The sequence below is a fragment of the Doryrhamphus excisus genome, linkage group LG8 (genome assembly GCF_037039965.1).
Source record: "Doryrhamphus excisus strain RoL-2023G ecotype Guam linkage group LG8, RoL_Dexc_Guam_v1.1, whole genome shotgun sequence".
NCBI lineage: Eukaryota > Metazoa > Chordata > Actinopteri > Syngnathiformes > Syngnathidae > Doryrhamphus > Doryrhamphus excisus.
Window position 1 is genome coordinate 5,151,380 of NC_136364.1, and position 23,323 is coordinate 5,174,702.

Consider the following 23,323-nt stretch of genomic DNA (forward strand, 5'->3'; position numbering starts at 1 on the left):
ACCTGCTAACTAGCTTAGGTGCACTATTGCTTACTTTAAATAACTTTAGATGTGAAAGTTGACTTATTTCTACCAATCTCACTACGTTTCGGCTTTACTTTTACCCTTTACGTTGAATGTCGTGCCGTTATGAAAGTTGGTAATGTGCCTCGCTGTAATGGTAAGTACCCTTATATTCCAATTCAGCAGTCCGATTAGTATTATTAGGAAATGAAGACCATACGTGGTATTTTTTAAACATTAGCAAACAAAATAAGCATTAGTTACAGTTGTAAACGACATACAGTCGGGGTCACCGCGTTTGGCATCTGTTTGGACTGTAGCAGAATGTAACGTAGCTTCTTATTACCGCATAATGCTAAAGTTTGGCTTTATTCCTCCGCAGGTGGGACAAACAGGACAAAATAGGGATGATCCAAGTATCAGGGAATGGATTTACCTCCAGGAAGCATGTACAATACTTTGACAGAAGAAGTTTTGACAGGTAAGTCAACATACAGTATAAACGCACTTGGTATCACACCTCAGGTACATCTACATCCCCTCTTTTTCACTCAAGTACACCATCTTCCCCCATAAGTATCCCCCTAAGTAGAAAAAGGTTTCATCAAGGTTCAGTATTTTGTATTGGAACTCATTCAATTGTGCAGATGTACCTAATTTTAAGCCTGTTTTTAACGACAGAACTGGGACCAGTGGACCCTGATTGGTTCAAAGTGCTGACCCAGCAAGCTTCAGCACTTGAGGGAAACGCCTCGGATCAGGAGGACCTGTGTGCAAACCAGGAGGGAAATTTCAAGACACCTTTGGAGAAACCAGCAGTGGAAAGCCAGCTTTTTTCAACGCCAAAAGTATTTAGACGAGCTTGTGTTTTTTCATCGGACACTGAGGACGAACAAGGTAATGTAACGAAGCTAATTGTGTGGTCATATCACCTCATACTTTGGTATGGGACAAAAAATTATAAATAAAAAAACAAACAAAAAGAAAACTGTATTATGGAAAGCAGGAAGTGAACAAATAAATAATAAATGGCAGCTGGTATAGGTTCCAGCGACCCTCATGAGGAAAAAGCGGTAGAAAATGAATGAAATAGAATTATTAGAATTATAATTTAAATATTTTAAATTTTAAAATAGAAAAATAAAATAAAAATTAAAAAATATTATTTATATTAGGAAAGCAGGAAGTGAACAAATAAATAATAAATAGAATTATTAGAATTATAATTTAAATATTTTAAAATAAAAAAATTAAAAAATAATAAATAATAAAATAAAACTGTATTTAAAAATTCAAAAAAATATTTACGTATATTAGGAAAGCAGGAAGTGATCAAATGTAACAGTTACTGATTGTAAAAGTACCAGATGGAGGGGTAGGATTTAATAAGCTTTGCTTCTTCCTACTCCTTTTGGACATGTGGAACTGGGAACTGATTATGTCAGGGGTCTCAAAGTCAATTTACCCGGGGGCCACTGGGGATAAGGCCTGGGTGAAGCTGGGCCGCATCAGGTTTAAAAAAAAAAAAAACATATTTATTAAAAACAGAAAAAAATAAATAAAAAACTGTCTTCAATGCTTTTGCTTCTGCTATACCCTACACTTTTTCAGTGCTTTGGTTCCGGTTTTCCACGAGAAAAGCTCTGATAAAACATTCCACTTTTCTCAAATATCTTAATTTTTATTTTCTACACAAAATAAGATAAAAAAATAAAGAAAATAAATCAATCAGTAATACATAAATAAAATAATAATAAAACAGCAAATAATAAAAACTAATAAACCACATGAACATGAACATTAATGAAACTTAACCCTTTTACCCAATTAGCAAGTTAGCATCGCTACATCTGAAAAAAATCACGTCAATTGTGTCCGCTGTGCACAAAGCTATCATTTCTGTGTTCATGATACCAAACTTGCGCGGGCCGCACTAACATTAAACTTTCATATCAAGATGGGGGGCCTCAAACTAGCATCCCACGGGCCGCCTTTGGCCCGCTGCCGCAAGTTTGAGACCACCGGATTATGTGATGCACTCAATTGTAATCTGATGCATGTTGAAATGAAATAAAACCATTACCATAATTTAGTTTTACTATATGACTCAATATGACACAAACACACGACAAAGTGTTCAATGAATGAAGGAAAAATAATGAAACTGAGCAATATTATTTTTATAGAAACAAAATTTGTGATGCAACAAATTTATACTGAGCTGGTTGTTTCTCCCCCTCAGAAAAAGAAACATTGCCATGGGCAACAAGAAGCCCTAGCTGGTTTCATCTATCAAAAGAAACGTAAGTAGATGTGTTAAACTTTTTTTTTAAACAGGTGATGGATTTGTACTGACTGTTGTTGTTCACAGGGCACCGGGTTCAAAATACGGAGAGGCAGAGCCTCACACTCACGACTTTTTTAGTAAGTTTAACACTACATTATTTAAATCAACTTTTATTTTTACCAAATGTAATATTACCACTGTCATTTTGTTGCTTTTGTTCTCGTCCATGGTATAGATCTGCTTTGTACACCACAGAAATCTCCAGTAAGTCACTTTGTTCAGCCATAAGCGGCGTTTGCACATGTGCACATTTTGCCCCTACATTGTCTCTCAATTAGCTGCAGCGTTTTTTAGCAGTTTAGTTATAGCACAACTAAAGTGTGAAGACTAGTCATGCATAAATTAGGCACTTTGCCATGCTATTTTATGACCGAAAATGGTGTATGCATTGGCATGAAATGACCACGCTCCTGCACAACTTATTTACACCTTATTTAAAGAACAGCTTATGTCCAGTGCATGCTGCAGAAAGAGCAGGAAGGAGGCATAAACTAGAACAAAAGATTGCTGACTGGAAGACATCACTTATTATGTATTATTATGATCACTTATTAACCCTTAGATGCACGAGTGACTGGACCCTACACTCTTCCTTAAGTGGATCAAAAATCACCCATACTACAATCAATGCCTTTTTATGACAATTTTGCCATTTTTGTTAGGAATAATCACTTGTATGATATTTAGTATTATATTTAGGACCACACAAGAATGATTTCATGTTAGAAACATCTTCATTTTTCACTTTTTTACATCTTTGAAAAAGAAAATGACCCCGTACAACAATAGAAAATGGGAGGATCCATTGTGTGTTGCATAAAGGGAAGTTAAAAATGTGAATAGCATGACATCAAAAACATGTTTTTTGAGGAATACCTGGAATATGAAATGATAAAAAAAAATTAATTACGAAGATATTTCAAGAAAACAACCTGACCGGGTCATTTTAGACCCACTTATGGAAGGTTGGGGTAGTAACACAAAAACTAAAATTTCTTAAAATGTATAAAAGATAAGTTAAAAAATGTGAATGTCATGATATCAAAAACATGTTTTTTGAGGAATACCTGGAATATGAAGTTATAAAATATTTAATTACGAAGATATTTCAAGAAAACAACCTGACCGGGTCATTTTTGACCCACTTATGGAAGGTTAGGGTAGTAACACAAAAACTAAAATTTCTTAAAATGTATAAAAGGTAAGTTAAAAATGTGAATGGCATGATATCAAAAACATGTTTTTTGAGGAATACATGGAATATGAAATTATGAAAAATTTGATTACGAAGATATTTCAAGAAAACAACCTGACCGGGTCATTTTTGACCAACTTATGGAAGGTTGAGCTCGTAACACAAAAACAAAAAATTCTTAAAATTTATAAAAGGTAAGTTAAAAATGGGATATGATAGCAAAAACATGTTTTTTTTAGGAATACCTGGAATATGAAATGATAAAAAAATATTTTATTTTCAAGAAAACAACTTGACCGGGTCATTTTTAACCCACTTATGGAACAACAAGGATCCAATAGGCTTTCCAATTACTTTCTCCAAGAGGGGTTGGAAAAGTTAACCCATTCATGTGAATGAGACATGCTTTGATGAGCGCCGCTTGCATTGTTTAGACATAGGTTGCCATGCGTTCGAGACTAGTTCACAGAATTTACGTGTGCCACAAATTTTGTCAATTTTAAGAAAAACACACATATTTCAGTCCAGCAGTTAACTCACTGGAATGCAAAAGGGGACAAAATGCGTGCAGGTGTAAATGCCGCTATATCTATGTTGTATTGCTTTTTATAATATAACAAAAATTCTATTATTTTCTTGTTTAAAAAAAAAAAACAAAAAAAACTCATGCAGCTTAGCTACACCCAGCACATATCTGAAAGCCTCGGCGCTAACATTCAGCCAGACATATCATGGACCAGCTCCCTGAATACGCCACCCGCTCTGCCATCCACCTTGATTTTGTGTAAGCACATCACCATCACCAGCGTAGTTTGTTGTATGTATGATGCTAAGCTTTGGAATAACTTGTATCATCTTTTTAAATCCAATAGCTAAAAGAGATGAAAGTCCTTGCTCAGTGCCGTTCTTTGAGGACAAGAATGTTATGGTGAGTTATTTCATAATCTAATGCACAATACAAAGCCACTGAAATTATGGATAATTTTATTATTTTTTGTCTACTTTCTCAGTTTGTTCGGAAGCTCTTCCCTTCTCTTTCAAATGTATCCGGAAATGGTGCTACATCGCCACAAAGCAATGACCTGACTGTGCTGGTACAAGGTACTACTACTTTGTTTTTGCCTTCTAAGTACAGTACAGTGTATCCGGAAAGTTTTCACAGCGCTTCTTTGGCAAAGGCTTTTTTAAATTATTTTTTTAATACATTCACAACAATTTTATGTTGTCATTATTGACAACATATTGGATGTAGAATTTTAAGAAGAAAAATCAATTGAAAGTATTCCATATTGGAATAAGGCTGTAAGAGCTCTAGCCACATTTCTCCCTTTCCAAGGATAATGACAAATTAATTAATTCGTTCTTTTTCTACCACTTTTTCCTCACGAGGGTCGTGGGGGTGCTGGAGCCTATCCCAGCTGTCTTCGGGCGAGAGGTGGGGTACACCCTGGACAGGGCACATATAGACAAACAACCATTCACACTCACATTCATACCTATATGGACGATTTGGAGTGGCCAATTAACCTAGCATGTTTTTGGAATGTGGGAGGAAACCGGAGTACCTGGAGAAAACCCACGCATGCACGGGGAGAACATGCAAACTCCACACAGAGATGGCCGAGGGTGGAATTGAACCCTTGTCTCCTAGCTGTGAGGTCCGCGCACTAACCACTAGACCGCCATGGCGCCCCATAATGACAAATAATATGAAAAATATAAAATTAACATACTTTTATTTTAAATCAGTATATAGTAATTAATGAACTTTTAAAATTATAATAATTGTCAAGAATAATTTATATATAATTAAATATATTTTTATTATAATTTAATATATGCATGTATTAATAAAACCGAATGTTTATTGTTGTGGTTGTTGCTGTGGTGTACAATTGTAATTAATTATACAGAGACCATTTTTCTTGTTACCGTATAAAGCTATATGAGGGTTTCCCACAGGCCTGCAATCTAGATGTGGCAATGTTATCATTATGGAGAAAAAAAACCATCTCATTATCAATTATGTTATGATCAATGTTGCATTATAGACCATGTTGCATGTGCAAAAAGTGAGTAAAAGAATTGCGGACTTTTGACTAGATTTATTTCTAGTAGTTTTTTTTTTGGAAAAGTATCTAGAAGGGTCTGATTATTTGCTAAATACAACAACAAAGGCGACACCGGCAACTCCTGCCCGTCTTATTCTCTGGTAGACCAGATGTGTTTTATGAGCAAGGCCAACAGGTAGCGCAAAATATTTGTGGTAGTCCAATTTTATTTGTGGCGGGCCACTATGAACTGTGAAATTAACAAAATATGGGAAACAATTATTATTATGATTCAGTGTAACATCCAATCCACATTAATTGTACCTTCTGGGCTCACAGATGTCGACCCTCCAGAGTTTGGCCCTCATCCTGACTCCTCAAAGTCTCCTCAAAATTCCCAGAACCACAACAGTGACGTCTGGAGACAGAAGCTCCCAGACGTTATCCAGGACGGGGAACTTCGCCGCACAGTCGCCAGTGTTCTTGAGGGCGCTGAAAGCACGCTGTCAGTGTTTTTCACCAGCAGCCATTCGCCACTGAGAAAGGTGAAAAGAAGCAAAAGGAGGCTGTCCGTTCTGGCGGAAGAGCGTGACAGCAGTGCCGCAGACTCCAAGACTGCATCCATCGAGCAAGGACAATCTGACGTGGAGGCATGCGGAATGCCCGCTCAAAAAAGTCCTGTGAAAAGCGAAGCGGCCGGAGACTCCCAGTGGTCCCCATTGAGGTTATCTGAGATTCCTGCCACCACCGTGGAAACCCGCGTTGCCGCAATACGAGATAAATGCTCAGCACAAGTGAGGAGTCAATGCACGTCTGATCAGCCACTCAGGTCATCTTTGAATATACCCAACTCAGGTTTGATCAGGAAAAAGAGGACATTTGTTTACACCATTGAGAAAGAAAGGCTGAAGGACAGCTCCACACAAGGTATTTAGCCGTTCCACTTTTTATTAAATATACCTCAACATTTCGAGTAACTTAATAATAATTAATTAATAATAAAAACATATTAATTAATAATAATTATTTAATTAATAATAATAAAAAGCCATTCGTCTTTTTATTAAATATATGATATAAAAATAAATATATATATTTTTCCAGTAAGTGTTGTCAAATGGAAAAGAAACATCTCAACATTATAATTAATTAATAATAATAAATATTAATTAATCATAATTATTTACTAAATAATAATATAACAATAAAAAGCCAATCGACTTTTTATTAAATATATATGATAAATGTATATATTTTTCCAATAAGTGTTGTCAAATGGAAAAAAACATCTCAACATTTCAGCAAAAAATAAATATATTTTTGTTACTCGACTATAGTTAATTAATAATAAAAAATAGTAATTAATAATACTTATTTAATAAATAATAATAAAAAGCCATTCGACTTTTTGTTAAATATATATGATAAATGTATATATTTTTGCAATAAATGTCAAATGGAAAAAAACATCTCAACATTTCGAGTAACAAAAATTATTAATTTTGTTACTTGATTATAATTAATTAATAATATTAATATTATAATTTATATTATATATTATAATAATATTATTTAATAAACAATAATTCATTCATTCATTTTCTACCGCTTTTTCCTCACGAGGGTCGCGAGGTGTGCAACGAAGACGCAAGCGTACAAATACATGTATTTAATTGTGTTGTATTCAGATATCTTTTTATCGCTTGCAATAATCACCGTTTTTCATATGTACATGCTGGCAAACGCAGTTGGTTCTTCTGTTGGTTTTTGGTATTGAAATCCTTAAGCAAAGATTGATTTAAGCTGCTCGACATTGTTCTATACTATAGAACAATGTCGAGTGCATTATTGCCCACTTTTAATGCAGTTCGGCGCAGGATCGGATATATCGACAGTCCGGTTATATCGATATTTTTCCCGTCTCCCGACAATATCGATATAACAAGACTTTACTGTATATCAGTGAGAGCCTATGTAACATTTTTACCATTTGTTTTATGTTATTTCAGGGTTTGACCTCCATGGTAAGCAGATTCCAAAAGCCAGGGATGAAGCAAACGGTTTTAACATCAGCAACAATCCTCAACAACAGGAAGAAGCGCCGCCTCCCTCTCATCGCTCAAGCGCGCAGGATCTGGACATGTCGCAGCTTTGCAGAGCATTTGCGCAAGATTTCAGTCAAACGTTCAACTCGGTCGCACCACCTAAAGCACCGCGGCGTCATCCTCCTCGCGGCGATGCCTTCTCTCCTTCAGCATGTCTCACGGCAATGAAGGTGGCTCGCCAGAACGCCATACAGCAAGTGAGCCTCGATGAATCCCACAATGAGTCCATCGTAGAGGGAGCGGCGGGTGACAGCGGCTTCCTGTCAGCCGGTGCTGACGTGTCGCATGTGACTGCGTCCTCTGCTCTCTCGAGCTCGCATAAACCGGGTCCAAGTCAACAACGGACCACCCCTTTGGAGTGTGCGAGTAAAGACCCAAACTGTGATGACGCATCAGCTCAAACATTTCTCAGCGATCAAACCATCAAAGTTCCTGCATTGGCTTCAGTCTGTGTCCAAAACCAGGATGACTCCCAGCTGACCGCCTCCCAGAAGGCCGACGTGACAGAGCTGTGCACGCTCCTAGAAGAAGCCGACAGCCAGTTTGAATTCACTCAGTTCAGAACCGCAAACTCCAACCAATCAGGCAGGGGAACCGGCACCATATCCCCGAAAGCAGACAAAGAACTTGACGCCGACTTTCTCTCCGGGATAGATTTTGATGATAGTTTTGAGGCAGAAAAACAAGCTAGTCTCGAACAATCCAATGTCGCAAGTAAACCTCCGCTCGATTCTTCGCCCAGCTTGATTAAAAAGGAATACAACGTGACTTCCGCTTCTCCTGAGTTCATACCTGGAAGAGGCGGATTCAAAACAGCAGATGGAAACATTGTGAGGGATTCCAAAACATGTTTGAGCACTTGGAGGAAAAGTGGTGGATATCCGAGAGACCACCGGGAAGAAAATCATGTGACATTTGTCAATGACAGATCAGTGGATTCTATTCAAGGTGACTTTTCATCAGTCAAACCTGTTCAAAATGCCGCTAAAAGATTCGGAGAAACGGATGCGTGTCCACGTGGTTTCCGGATGGCCGGTGGGAAGACTATTTCGATTTCGTCCAAGGCGAGGCAAAAGGTAAAGGCTTTTTTTAAGGAGTGCACTGATTCAGATGTAGAACAGCATCTTGTGAGGACTGAACCTTTAACCAATGCAGCATCTTCTTCACTGAATCCTGTTGGATTCTGCACAGCCAACGGGAGGAAAGTGTGTGTGTCAGCCGAAGCAATCGTAAAATCCAAACGTCTTCTGCAGGAGGAAGACGCAAACACACAAATGAAACAAGGACCGGCACTCCATGCTGTAGACCATCAGCCAAGCGGATTCCAGACAGCCGGAGGCAAAAGAGTTGCGGTGTCTTCCTTCGCTCTTAAGAAAGCAAAATCCTTGCTCGATGGAGTTGAGGGTGAACCAAACGGTTCCAAGACCCTCCATTCGCCACCAAGCGAAGGCGAGTTCTTGTCTGCTCGTGGGAAACAACGGTCGACCACCTCTCTCCTTGAGGCGTCATCCGTTCCCGGTGAAAAGATGCTCGAAACGGCAGGAAATAACAACAACATGGAAAAGACGGAATCTTGTGTAGATGTAGGCTTTGTTACAAATGTTCCCAAAGCCAATGGATGCAGCGACATTAAAAACCTGCAGTCTCCGTCGTTCGACAATGCAAATCTGTCTTCAACTCCACCGCCCTTCTCACCGAAGAACACCGGCTCTGGTTCCCGTAGCGACAGTGGATTCCACGCTTCCAGCGTCTCAGCTAGTTTGCTAAACAACAAGGAAGACATTTGGCAAAGTGTCGGCTTTCAGACAGCTGCCGGAAAAAGAGTTTCTGTTTGTTCTGCGGCTCTCAAGAGGGCGAAATCCCTCTTCTGTTCCTGCGAAGACGAGGACAAGAAGGCAAAATCCGTCTTCCGTTCCTGCGAAGACGAGGACAAGAAGGCAAAATCCATCTTCCGTCCCTGCGAAGACGAGGACAAAGCCAGCGGCAACATGTTCAGTAGTCCTCTTGTGGAGAATCCCAAAAGTGTGACAGATTTAGCCGATCCCACCCATGAAAGCCTGACAAAAGCGCCCGTTGGCTTCTGGACTGCCGGCGGCAAAAGAGTTGCGGTGTCTTCCTTCGCTCTTAAGAAAGCAAAATCCTTGCTCGATGGAGTTGAGGGTGAACCAAACGGTTCCAAGACCCTCCATTCTCCACCGAGCGAATGCGAGTTCTTGTCTGCTCGTGGGAAGCAACGGTCGACCACCTCTCTCCTTGAGGCGTCATCCGTTTCCGGTGAAAAGATGCTCGAAACGGCAGGAAATAACAACAACATGGAAAAGACGGAATCTTGTGTAGATGTAGGCTTTGTTACAAATGTTCCCAAAGCCAATGGATGCAGCGACATTAAAAACCTGCAGTCTCCGTCGTTCGAAAATGCAAATCTGTCTTCAACTCCACCGCCCTTCTCACCGAAGAACACCGGCTCTGGTTCCCGTAGCGACAGTGGATTCCATGCTTCCAGCGTCTCAGCTAGTTTGCGAAACAACAAGGAAGACATTTGGCAAAGTGTCGGCTTTCAGACAGCTGCTGGAAAAAGAGTTTCTGTGTGTTCTGCGGCTCTCAAGAAGGCAAAATCCGTCTTCCGTTCCTGCGAAGACAAGGACAAGAAGGCAAAATCCGTCTTCCGTTCTTGCGAAGACGAGGACAAAGCCAGCAACAACATGTTCAGTAGTCCTCTTGTGGAGAATCCCAAAAGTGTGACAGATTTAGCCGATCCCATGAAATCCGATGAAAGCCTGACAAAAGCGCCCGTTGGCTTCTGGACAGCCCGCGGCAAAAGAGTTGCGGTGTCTTCCTTTGCTCTTAAGAAAGCAAAATCCTTGCTCGATGAAGTTGAGGGTGAACCAAACGGTTCCAAGACCCTCCATTCAGAGGACGAGGACAAGAAGGCGAAATCCCTCTTCCGTTCCTGCGAAGACGAGGACCACAAGGCAAAATCCCTCTTCCGTCCCTGCAAAAACGAGGACAAACCCAGCGGCAACATGTTCAGTAGTCCTCTTGTGCAGAATCCCAAAAGTGTGACAGATTTAGCCGATCCCACCCATGAAAGCCTGACAAAAGCGCCTGTTGGCTTCTGGACAGCCGGCGGCAAAAGAGTTGCGGTGTCTTCCTTCGCTCTTAAGAAAGCAAAATCCTTGCTCGATGGAGTTGAGGGTGAACCAAACTGCGAAGACGAGGAAAAGAAGGCAAAATCCCTCTTCCGTTCCGGCGAAGACGAGGAAAAGAAGGCAAAATCCCTCTTCCGTTCCTGCAAAGACGAGGACAAGAAGGCAAAATTCTTCTTCCGTTCCGGCGAAGACGAGGACAAGAAGGCAAAATCCTTCTTCCGTTCCGGCGAAGACGAGGACAAGAAGGCAAAATCCTTCTTCCGTTCCGGCGAAGACGAGGACAAGAAGGCAAAATCCTTCTTCCGTTCCGGCGAAGACGAGGACAAGAAGGCAAAATCCTTCTTCCGTTCCGGCGAAGACGAGGACAAGAAGGCAAAATCCGTCTTCCGTTCCGGCGAAGACGAGGACAAGAAGGCAAAATCCCTCTTCCATCCCTGCGAAGACGAGGACAAACCCAGCGGCAACATGTTCAGTAGTCCTCTTGTGGAGAATCCCAAAAGTGTGACAGATTTAGCCGATCCCACCCATGAAATCCTGACAAAAGCGCCCGTTGGCTTCCGGACAGCCGGCGGCAAAAGAGTTTCTGTTTCATGTACCGCTCTCAAGAAGGCGGAATTCCTTTTCAGCGACTGCAATCAAGATGAGGACAAAGCCAGTGAAAATCTGTTAAATACTTCAGATTTGGAGAATTCAACCCCCCGTGCATCTACATCCAACGGTGGTGGATTCTGCACAGCCGGAGGCAAAAAGGTGCTTGTGTTTGATGATGCAATGACGCCAGCAAAGACCCTGCTGGATGAGCGCTTGGACAAACCACAGCATCATAACAACGTTGGCTTCCAAACAGCCAGCGGCAAAGGAGTGGCTGTTTCATCTGCCGCTCTCAAAAACGCCAAATCCCTTTTTAGTGGTTGCGATGAAAATGAAGAGCAAGTCATTGAAAATATGTTAAGTGTGTTTAATCCAGCAGATTCAACCCCATCCAGAAATGGTGCTAAAAAGGTACCCGTGTGTGATGCACTCTTTGAGTGCCATGAAGACGAGGACAAAATCTGTGGCAAAATTACCTTGAATGTCCTTGAATGTGGCCCCAATGCATCCAATAATGGTCTTGGCTTTTGCACAGCCAGTGGCAAAAAAGTTCTTGTATCTAATGAAGCAATTGCCAAAGGAAAGTCCTTACTGGATGAAAGGGTCCCGGTTGAAGGCTCAGATGACGCACCCCAACTTAAAGATACCGGCTTTAAGACGGCCAGTGGCAAAGCAACAATACTGCTAAACGAATGCAATGATTTGCAAGACAAAACAAATACTGCATCCCAGGTTCCTCAACTCAACGATGCCCTCCTGAATGTAAAAACTCTTTTTGCAGATGTCCCACTCCCACATATATCCAATGTTACAGACATGAAAATAACCTTGAACACACCTCAAGTGGCGGCGGTCACTCAAGATAAAAACACTGCTTCACGTGAAGAAAAGCCAGAAGATGCACACAAGGGCGTCCTCGCGCGTCCGCAAATGTTGGACTGTGAAGTCAAGCACATGTACCAAAGAGACCCCCTTGAGCTCAAAAGACCAGAAGAGGCTTCGGTCGTGAACTTTCAGTCCCTCGACATGAGCGACTGCACTGAAACGCAGCAGATATATCTGGCCCAGGAGGCACTTGACTGCACCAAAGCTTTGCTGGAGGACGAGAGTCTTGCCGGATCCGCCATGACATTAGAACGTATCCAGCCAAAGAGCTCTTACTCCTACAAGACAGCTGGGAAAAGATCAGCAGAAAATGCTGGCTTGACCGGTAATTATTGCATGAATTACTAAAATGGCATGATTCTGAATTTATGAATGCCAGTTTCAATCATGAACTATTATGTGCTGTGTTGTAATAATCCAGATCAGCCTCCTCTAAAAAGAAGCCTACTGGAAGAATTTGACAGAACTGTCAACAGAACTCTCGACACTCCAAGAGGATCAAGACTCTGTCCACAAACAAGTTCTCCAAATGGTAATTACTGCTCTAATTACTGGTTATATACATGCCGTAAATCAGGGGTCTGAAAATCAATTTACGTGGGGGCCACTGGAGCTAGGGTCTGGGCAAGGCTGGGCTGCATCAGGTTTTCCAAAAAAAAAAACCCCCAAAAAAACGCATTTATTAAAAACAGAAAAATATACAAACTTTTTCAGTGATTTGGTTCCGATTTTCTACAATAAAAGCTCTGATATCTTAATTATTATTTTTATTTTTCTGCACAAAATAAGATGAAAAATAAATAAACGGTAGCCTTCAAGTTATTTCCTTTCAACTTAAATAGCCAAAAACTTACCACTTCCACACGGATAGGGAGGATAACTATTAACAGTTATTTAACCTTTAACATGAACATGAATCCAACGTAATCATTTTTTCTGGGTACATGATACCATACAGCATCCATATCAAACTTGCGCGGGCCGCACTAACATTAAACTTTCATATCAAAGCGGGGGCCTCAAAGTAGTGTCCTGCGTGCCACATTTGGCCCACGGGCCGCATGTTTGAGACCCCTGGTATAGGGATATAAAATGTAATAAATACTGTTTTGTAATATATTATCTCATTAATTAACATCAAAATTTTGAATTTTATTCAAGTGTACTTTTCATGAATGTAATGAATATTGATATTTAAGGTGTAATGAAGGACAGGCCGGTGTTCAAGTACGGCGCCTCTCTTCGTCCCAACATCACACGGCCACACGGGTGAGCTTTCCTCTCTTGTTATGCTCATCATCCCATCGTTGCATGCATGTGACGCACATTCATTTATCACAGAGATGGGATGAGCTACGTGGAGATCACATCGCCGAGGACGACACGGCACAACTCAGGAGGCAGCAGTTTGCCTTTTCCGAAGACTCCTTCATATGCACCTCCATTTTTTAAGAAGAGACAGGCGCTGCAGAGCAACGTGTGCCGAAACAGCAACGCTAACACGCCTCCGTCATTTGTTCCTCCCTTCAAGAAACAAAGTATTATCCAACAGAGCTCCACAAAAACTTGTGCAGAAGACGTGGACGTATGTCTCTCTGCACACATGAGCAGTAAGGACTTTCACCCTAATCCTGTCTCCAATCAGACCCCCTCCAGCTGTCATGGAGAGGAGAATATAAACCGGAGTCAAGGTAAAAAAAAATTTTGGACAAATATGGCAACCCCACGAAGACATAATTCATCATGTGTGATTTATTAACAGAAATGATGCTTGAGAACAACGAGTTGGCACGAGACATGCAAAACATGCGCATCATGAAGAAGAAGCGCCACCCAATCCGACCGCTACCCGGTAGCTTATTTCAAACTAAAACATCAGGACTCGTAAGGACACGTTTAAAAGAAGCGGTGGGTGGGAAGCCCCCGGCCAAGTACACCCAGAAAGAGGTACGGTTTGAATATGTTCACTGAATGCCGCGTTTGTGTTCACATGACAACATATTGGCTTTGTTTTTGTAGCTGTATGAATATGGGGTGCAAAGGCATGTGTCACAGATCACCAGCGAGACCGCCGAAGCGTTCCGCTTCAATCTTCAACACTTCTACAATAAGAATGCCTTTGCAGATAAAGGCGCCGTACGACTTGCCGATGGCGGACACCTTGTACCCAGCAGAGACGGGACTGCAGGCAAAGAGCAGTTTTACAGGTACGCTTTAAATGTGCATTCATGCGCCATCATGGAATATTATTACTGGACGTCTTCCTCCTGTAGAGCGTTGTGCGACACGCCCGGTGTGGATCCCAAACTGCTGAGTGAGGAGTGGGTGTACAACCACTACAGATGGATCGTGTGGAAGTTGGCGTCGATGGAGAGATCCTTCCCTCAAACAATGGGCAGTCTCTGCCTGACCCCGGAGAGAGTTCTCCTACAGCTCAAGTACAGGTGGGCCCGTATTTGGTTGCTTGAATAATGGTAATGGTTTGATTTCAGTTGAACATGCATCCCATAATCAGTTCCCAGTTCCACATGTCCAAAATTTGTTCACTTCCTGCTTTCCATAATACAGTTTTTTAAATTAATTTAAAAAAAATATAGATTTTATTGATTTTTATTATTATTGTTTTTTTGTAATTTTTTTTGTCACATACCGAAGTACGAGGTGATATGACCATATAATGACATAATGGGTACCATAGTAACTGTAAAATGTAAAAATTAGTACTTTTACAATCACTAACTGTTACATTTGTTCACTTCCTGCTTTCCATAATACATTTTTTTTGTTTTGTTTTTTTAATTAATTTAAATAATTTTTATTTTATTGATTTTTATTATTATTGTTTTTTTGGGTTTTTTTGTAATTTTTTTGTCACATACCGAAGTACAAGGTGATATGACCATACAATGACATAATGGGTACCATAGTAACTGTAAAATGTAAAAATGAGTACTTTTACAATCACTAACTGTTACATTTGTTCACTTCCTGCTTTCCATAATACAGTTTCTTTTAATTAATTTAAATATTTTTTATTTTATTGATTTTTATTATTATTGTTTTTGTTTGTTTTTTTTTTATTTGTAATTTTTTTTTGTCACATACCGAAGTACAAGGTGATATGACCATACAATGACATAATGGGTACCATAGTAACTGTAAAATGGAAAAATTTGTACTTTTGCGATCACTAACTGTTACATTTGTTCACTTCCTGCTTTACATAATACAGTTTTTATTTTTCCATGTATTTATTTACTTATTAATTTTTTTATTTTTTAATAATGCACCTCGTACCGAAGTAGGAGGTGATATGAGCATCCAATAACATAATGGGTACCATAGTAAGTGTCAATATAGTGATATATATAGCACATCATGACTGGTTCAAGACTCTTCATCCTTGTATCCAAATAATGATTTGGAGAGTATGAGAAAGCAGAAAAGAAAACAGGACCACATTGTAATCAAACTGCTCAGCCGGTATTAATACCGTTGTACATTTTAAAACGCATGCAGATGATACATGACACATGATATTTAACGCCATCCCCCCATTTTTGGGCCAAACGACACATCTCATTCCATTTAACTTGTAATTGGGAAAAGTATCAACTTTTTTTTTTTTTTTTACAATCTATGCTCGCTGATGGTTGTGTTTTTTTATATTCTTTTGGTTGAAAAAAAAAGTGTAATTTAGTGTAATTTGTAGCACCATGAGAAAGCAGATAAGAAAACATAGCTCTCTTTGATCACATTTTGATTAATTAGCAAGTATATTGCACAATGCTCGTCTCTCAGCGTTCAACTCCCCATCACAAATGCATGTTTTGTGCACTGTCAGGTATGACGTGGAGGTGGACCACAGCCGCAGGCCGGCTTTGAGGAAAATCATGGAACACGACGACACCTCAGCCAAAACCCTGGTTCTCTGCGTGTGCGGGATCGTCTCGCAGCAAAACCGCAACGAGGCCAAGACCCCACAAGTGGGCAGCACCCGGGTCCAAGTGGAGAACCTGTGTTCAGTGGTGTGGCTGACAGACGGCTGGTACGCCATCAAAGCCCAGCTGGATGAACCGCTGAGCGCCATGCTTGTTAAAGGTCGGCTGGCCGTGGGCGGGAAGATCATCGTCCACGGTGCTCAGCTGGTGGGGTCTCAGCAGGCTTGCTCGCCTCTGGATGCGCCCGAATCACTCATGTTAAAGGTACGTTAAAATCTCTATCATTTTCTAAATACAATTCATCTTATTATTGTCTTTTTTTTTAGATTTTTGCCAACAGCAGTAGACCAGCACGCTGGGATGCTAAGCTGGGATTTTACCGAGATCCTCGTCCCTTTCTGCTGCCTCTCTCCTCTCTGTACCCCAATGGCGGGCCTGTTGGATGCATGGACGTCGTGGTGCTCAGAAGCTACCCCATGCAGGTGCGTTTGGATGTTGGTGGACCGAGTGTCTTCGCCAAATTGCTCCCATAAAGTTATACGGCCAGTGCTGATTTTGCACATAAATATAAATATATAAATCACAAAAATAAATAAATATAAATATATCAATCTAAAAATAAATAAATATATCAATCAAAATAAAAATAAAAATTTTAAATATAAAAAAATAAAAATATAAAAATAAACTGCATAATTCCGGTGGTAATTTGCAAACCAATCCTTGCAATTTGAAGTGGTCACAATGAAACCCCACCGATTAGATCCAATACTAAGTGCTCATTTTGCACATACATATAAATATATAAATTAAATAAATAAATAAAAATATAAATACAAATATATTTTTATTTATATTTATAATATAAATACAAATAGATTTATATAAAAAAATTTAAAAATATATATATTAATATACTATATAAATCTAAATAAAAATATATTTTTATTTATATTTTTATTTATATAGTTTTTTGTTTGTATTTATTTCTATATTTATAAATAAAAATATAAATATAAAAATATTTAAATATATATTTATATAAATAAAAATATATTTATATAAAAAATATTTTTAAAATATATATTTATATAAATAACAATATATTTATATATTTTTATTTGTATTTGTATTTTTATATTTATATTTATAAATATAAATATTATTTACAAATAAAAAAATATCTAAATATATCAATCAAAATAAAAACATCCAAATAAAAATATATCAATCAAAATCAAAATATAAATATATCAATAAAAATAAACTGCGTAATTCCGGTGGTAATTTGCAAACCAATCCTTGCAAATCTTGAAATGGACCAATCAGAATCGTTTATTTAGACCGCGGCCCCCAGTCCAAAGTCCGCGCTTTACCCACAAACGTTCTTGTTGGCGATCAACCAATCAGCGATGGTTTGACTAGGAAAACATCTATCATGGCGTCCCTGCCAACATGGTCTAATTCTTCAACAACTTGTGAAGGAAACAGCAAAAAGTGATGAACCAGTGCCTCCTAAACAAGTATTTTATTAGCGGCAGCAAATCAAATGATGGCACAGGTGAGTGAATCACATTGCTGTGACAATTTGAAGTGGTCACAATGAAACACCACCCATTAGATCCAATACCAAGTGCTGATTTTGCACAAGCTACAAAATCTAGCGCTTCCATTTCTCTGTGGATTTTTCTCACTTGGGTGGTCCTTATATGGGGGGGTCAAAAATTAGTTTTGGAAATGTTCAACTCTCACCCTCTAAATGTGTTAGGGTATCAATAAAAACTCACTGTGCAAAATTTTGATTTTTTTTTTAACAATATTTAGACGTTGCTCAAGGCCTCTGAATATTTCCAGAATTGCTCGTTTTTGAGGAAATTGTACCATTTTAAGAACGCAAAGCAAAATAAAATAAAACATAACTTTTATTATTATTTATACTAGTCACTGTGACAGAGTGGTAACCAGCAAAATACAAGTAAATGACATCATTGAAATAAAAGATGAAACAAACTTCTTATGCTTGTATCTCAAATAATGAAATCAGAACCATAGTATAATCTAAGCAATAATGCCATTGAACTGTTGTCACTCATATTTAATATGTACTTCACATATTCTGCATCATAATAAGAAACAAAAAAACACATTTATTAAAAACAAAAAAAATTAAAAAAAACTTCGCTTTGGTTCCAATTTTCTACAATAAAAGCTCTGATAAAACATTCCACTGTTCTCAAATATCTTACTTTTTATTTTTCTATACAAAATAAGATGAAAAATGAATAAACAAATCAAGAATAAAGAAAATCAATAAATCAGTAATAAATAAATAAATATAATAATAAAAGGGCAAATAATAAAAACTTAAGAAAGCACATATAGTTGGTGGGTAGACAAATGATTTATTTCAGATTAAAATGAACAAAGCATTATTAGAGCCCTGTAGACATGACAAAACACGACTATAGTCACATTTATACTCTTTTTATTTACATGTTGCGCAACTGCAGGGTCTTGAGACACATGCTAACTCGCAAACTAGAGAGCTAGCCACCTCAACGGTAGCCTTCAAGTTATTTCCTTTCAACTTAAATAGCCAAAAACTTACCACTTCCACACGGATAGGGAGGATAACTATTAACAGTTATTTAACCTTTAACATGAACATGAATCAAACGTAATAATTTTTTCTGAGTACATGATACCATACAGCATCCATATCAAACTAACATTAAACTTTCATATCAATGCGGGGGCCTCAAAGTAGTGTCCTGTGGGCCGCGTGTTTGAGACCCCTGCCTTAAGGATTCCCCATGGGCAAGTCATTTTTCTTTTTAATGTAGAGCCCTGACGGCGTTGTAACACCACGTACTGTATTTCCAGTGGATGGAGAGGAAGCAAGATGAAGGTGTCGTGTTCCGCTCGGCCCGTGCCGAAGAGAAGGAGGCGGCTCGCTATAGCAGCCACAAACAAAAGGCCACAGAGATGCTCATTGCGAAGATTCAAGCACAATTTGAAGAGGAGGAGAAGGGTAGGACTCGGAAACTGATCCGACTTGGAAACGCTTCCGTTGGTGTAGCAGTCACACCATACATACTTTTTGGTCTTTTGCAGAGAGCCAACATCAGAAACGGAGTCTCTGTCATCAGGAGGTTTCAGGTCTGCAGGACGGGCAGGAGCTTTATGAAGCAGTGGGAGAAGACCTAGCTGGCCTTGAGGTAAGTGTATTAGTAGCTATTAGCATATCACTATGTTCCATTGCAACCCCTAGTTATTACTATATATTTTTATTATCCTTCTTCCAGGCTCATCTGAGCGCACAGCAGCTGGAGACCCTGCAGGCGTACAGGCGAACACTGATGGAGAAGAAGCAGGCCGAGCTGCAGGACCGCTTTCGTCGCGCTCTGGAGAAGGCGGAAGACGGCGAAGCCAGCTGTCTCCAACGAGACGTCACCCCCGTTTGGAGACTTTGCGTCGCCGATTCCTTGAATCCAACTGGCAACAGTGAGTTGTTACAACCTCCACGCCTCACGACTCCTTGTTTTCTACACATATATGGTAATGGTAATGGTTTAATTTCATTTGAACATGCATCAGATTCCAATTGAGTGCATCCCATAATCAGTTCTCAGTTCCACATGTAGGAAGAAGCAAAGCTTATTAAATCCTACCCCTCCATCTGGTACGTTTACAATCACTAACTGTTACATTTGTTCACTTCCTGCTTTCCTAATATAGTTTAAGGTTTTTTTTGTTTTTTTTTAATAATGCACCTCGTACCGAAGTAAATTAATTAAATTGAATTAATTACATTAAATTTAATTACATTTAATACAATAAAAATTTAATTACATTTAATACAATAAAAATTTAATTACATTAAATTTAATTTAATTACATTAAATTTAATTTAATTACATTAAATTTAATTTAATTACATTAAATTTAATTTAATTACATTAAATTTAATTTAATTTGATTTGATTAAATTAATATTTTTGTCACGTACCGAAGTAGGTGATATGAGCATCCAATGACATAATGACATCACTTCCTGCTTTCCTAATATAGTTTCATTTTTTTGTTTTGTATTTAATTAATTTAATTAAATTTTATTTCATTAATTTTTATTTTATTGATTTTTATTATTGTATTATTTATTATTGTATTTTTATTTTTAACAATTTTTAATTTTTTAAATCATATTTCTCCTCTCTTGTAGAGAAGTATTGGATGACATTTTTAGCTAATTGCTTAGTTTTTTAGCCTTATGCATTATTTTAGAACATGAACATGAACTACATCAGCAAGTTGATTTGTGATTTTAGAAATAAGGAGTTAGTATGTTCTCTGTAGGCGGCATTATGAATTATCCTTACTGACCTTTTTTGCAGTACATTTAGCCAGTGAAGATTGCTTTTATAGTTATTAGCCCATATTTCCACACAATAAGTAAGATATGGTAGAACCAGAGAGCAATAAAGAGTGTGGAGTGATTTCTGATTGAGAACAAATTTTGCTTTGTTCAATATTGAAATATTTCTGGCCACCTTATGTTGTATATTTGTAATATGAGGTTTCCAGCTCATATTTTCATCTATTGTGATCCCCAGAAATGTATTTTCCTTCACCCTTTCAATGTCTACACCGTCTATTTGTATTTGCTGGTGCGTGTCCTTTGTGTTGTTAGCAAACAGCATGATTTTAGTTTTATTTAGGTTCAAGGACAATCTATTATCATCAAAGCGTCTTTTTAGTGTGACCATTTCTTCTCTGACCTTTCTTTGTGTTTGTTTTTAGTCCACCAATTGAACCTGTGGCGGCCGTCCTCTGACCTGCAGGCGTCACTGAAAGAAGGCTGTCGATACAAAGTCTACAATCTGGCCACTTCGGATGGACGGAAGCGTAGTGGTCTTGCATCGGTTCAGTTGACCGGCACCAAGAAAACACTGTTTCAACACATCCAGGTAAGCTAATAACTCGTGTTGATTTAGCATTTACAAACCAAATGCTGAGATTTTTTATTTTTCATTCAGACTTCTCCAAAATGGTTGTCGGTGCGTTTTCAACCCAGAGTGTCCACCAACTTTGTGGACCTTCAAGACTCACAATTCCAGCCTCTCTGTGGAGAGGTTGATCTCACCGGATGTATCGTCAGTGTTGTTGATGGACAAGGTGCGGACTATTTTTTCTTTCCTTTGCCTTTTTAAGAATGACAAGAAATATCTCATTTTATCTCTTTTATCGCACAGGTCCATCTCCTGCATTTTATCTGGCTGACCAGAAACTGAACTTTGTTAAAGTTCGCTGTTTCAGCAGCCTGCTTCAAACCGGCTTGGTGGACGTGGTGAAGCCTCGCGTGCTGCTGGCGCTGAGCAACCTCCAGCTGAGAGGCCAGTCCCTTCATCCCACTCCGGTTGTGTACGCTGGAGATCTCACCAACTTCTCCACCAACCCCAAAGAAGCATATCTTAAAGAGTCCCTTGACCTTCTCAGAAATCTGCTCCGGGTACCGAGCGCCGCTGTGAACTTGCTACAATGTTGCTACAATGCATTTTTTTGTTTAATTCAAGACTGTCATGTTCATTTCTGCCTTCTTTTAAAGGACCAAAACGACTTATTTCTCTCCGCCGAGGAGAAACTCTCACATCTACTGAAGTCCAATGTCCGTAGCTCTGTGTGCTCTCCTGCTGTGCCTCCTAAAACACCCACATTTTTTTCCGACAATCAATGCATGAAGGTAAACGTAGTTTTTTACGAGCTGCGGCACGTTCCTAACAAATTGTCTCCCTATGCAGACGACAGCTCATCAGCCAGTCCGAAGCCTGGGCTGCTTCACTCCTGTGAGCAGGAACCCTCCTTTGCCTGACAAATACACAGAGAAAGACCCAAAAAGCTTGAAGAGGAGAAGAGCTTTGGACTTCCTCTCTCGTGTCCCGTCTCCTCCTCCTCCTCCGTTGTTCCATCAGGGCCCAGGGGCCTCACCTGCTGTAAAGAAAACCTTCAATCCACCTCGCAGATCTGGGACACCCAGCACTTTAAAAACTGTACAGACCCCAGACCCTAAACCTGTCTCGGCCCCTGCACAGGAGGAATGGGTGAACGATGAAGAGCTTGCCATGATTGATACGCAGGCCTTGCGTGTCTGTGATTCCCATTAAGGTGTTACCCACAGTAGGCTGTATTATATTATATTATATTATATTATATTGTAAATAGGTTAAATAAATGATCTTTAAGTATTTTTACTTAGTTTTGTCCATAAGGGGATTGTGTTTGTTTTCATCGTTTGTTTGCATTTCCAGTGTTCAGTTGGTAATTGCCTTTCTAGTTTTAATGAGTGTTGCATAAAATATTTTCGCACTGATGGATGTATTTAATTTATGGAAAAGATAATACTATGTAGCTATATGTTTAAAAATATGATCGGCTATTAATGCCACAGTAATGTGACAGAAATGAAAAACGCAAAAGAGACCTGTTGACGGAGGTAAGCACTAAAAAAGACCGGGGCTTATTAAATGACGTCATTTCCGTAAACGATTAGTTAGCTTCAGCAATGTGAAGGGTATTTTGGAGTTAAATATAAAGTAGTATCATATAAATGGAAAAACTACAAGACGCAATATGTCATCGCGGCCTGTATGTTGTGGTAAGTACTCATTAACCAAAACAAAAAGACTCGTGCTAATTAGGGTGACGTCACTTCCGTAAACGATTGGTTAGCTTCAGCAATGTGAAGAGTATTTTTTAATTAAATATACAGTAGTATAATATGAATGGAAAAACTACAAGACGTAATGTGTCATTGCGGCCTGTATGCGGTGGTAAGTACTCAAAAAGACTCGTGCTAATTAGGGTGACGTCACTTCCGTAAACAATTGGTTAGCTTCAGCAATGTGAAGAGTATTTTTTAATTAAATACACAGTAGTATAATATAAATGGAAAAAACTATAAGACGTAATGTGTCATCGCGGCCTGTATGCGGTGGTAAGTACTCAAAAAGAGTCCTGCTAATTAGGGTGACGTCACTTCCGTAAACAATTGGTTAGCTT

General features: G+C 39.1%; 1 protein-coding gene across 1 annotated transcript; it reads left to right on the top strand.

The window, feature by feature from the left end:
- Positions 1-22,628, top strand: brca2 (BRCA2 DNA repair associated). The gene is made up of 27 exons (XM_078792584.1): positions 1-160; positions 386-484; positions 685-959; positions 2,246-2,306; positions 2,526-2,554; positions 4,218-4,329; positions 4,418-4,473; positions 4,556-4,674; positions 5,762-5,792; positions 5,893-6,523; positions 7,606-12,651; positions 12,748-12,858; positions 13,526-13,595; positions 13,668-14,017; positions 14,089-14,273; positions 14,346-14,533; positions 14,600-14,770; positions 16,171-16,531; positions 16,594-16,749; positions 19,151-19,298; positions 19,382-19,485; positions 19,573-19,771; positions 21,068-21,234; positions 21,304-21,442; positions 21,520-21,776; positions 21,873-22,007; positions 22,066-22,628. Exons 2-27 carry the CDS (start codon positions 430-432, stop codon positions 22,426-22,428), a joined length of 9,519 nt encoding a protein of 3,172 aa, XP_078648710.1. The 5' UTR covers positions 1-160; positions 386-429; the 3' UTR covers positions 22,429-22,628.
- The last annotated feature ends 695 nt before the right edge of the window (positions 22,629-23,323 follow it).

Bases quoted from the DNA above. Each gene is read 5' to 3' on its own strand.
- brca2 (XM_078792584.1), top strand. From the start codon at position 430: ATGGATTTACCTCCAGGAAGCATGTACAATACTTTGACAGAAGAAGTT. The intron at 485-684 runs GTAAGTCAACAT...TTTTAACGACAG, and splicing joins GACAGAAGAAGTTTTGACAG to AACTGGGACCAGTGGACCCT. The intron at 14,274-14,345 runs GTACGGTTTGAA...TTGTTTTTGTAG, and splicing joins CCAAGTACACCCAGAAAGAG to CTGTATGAATATGGGGTGCA.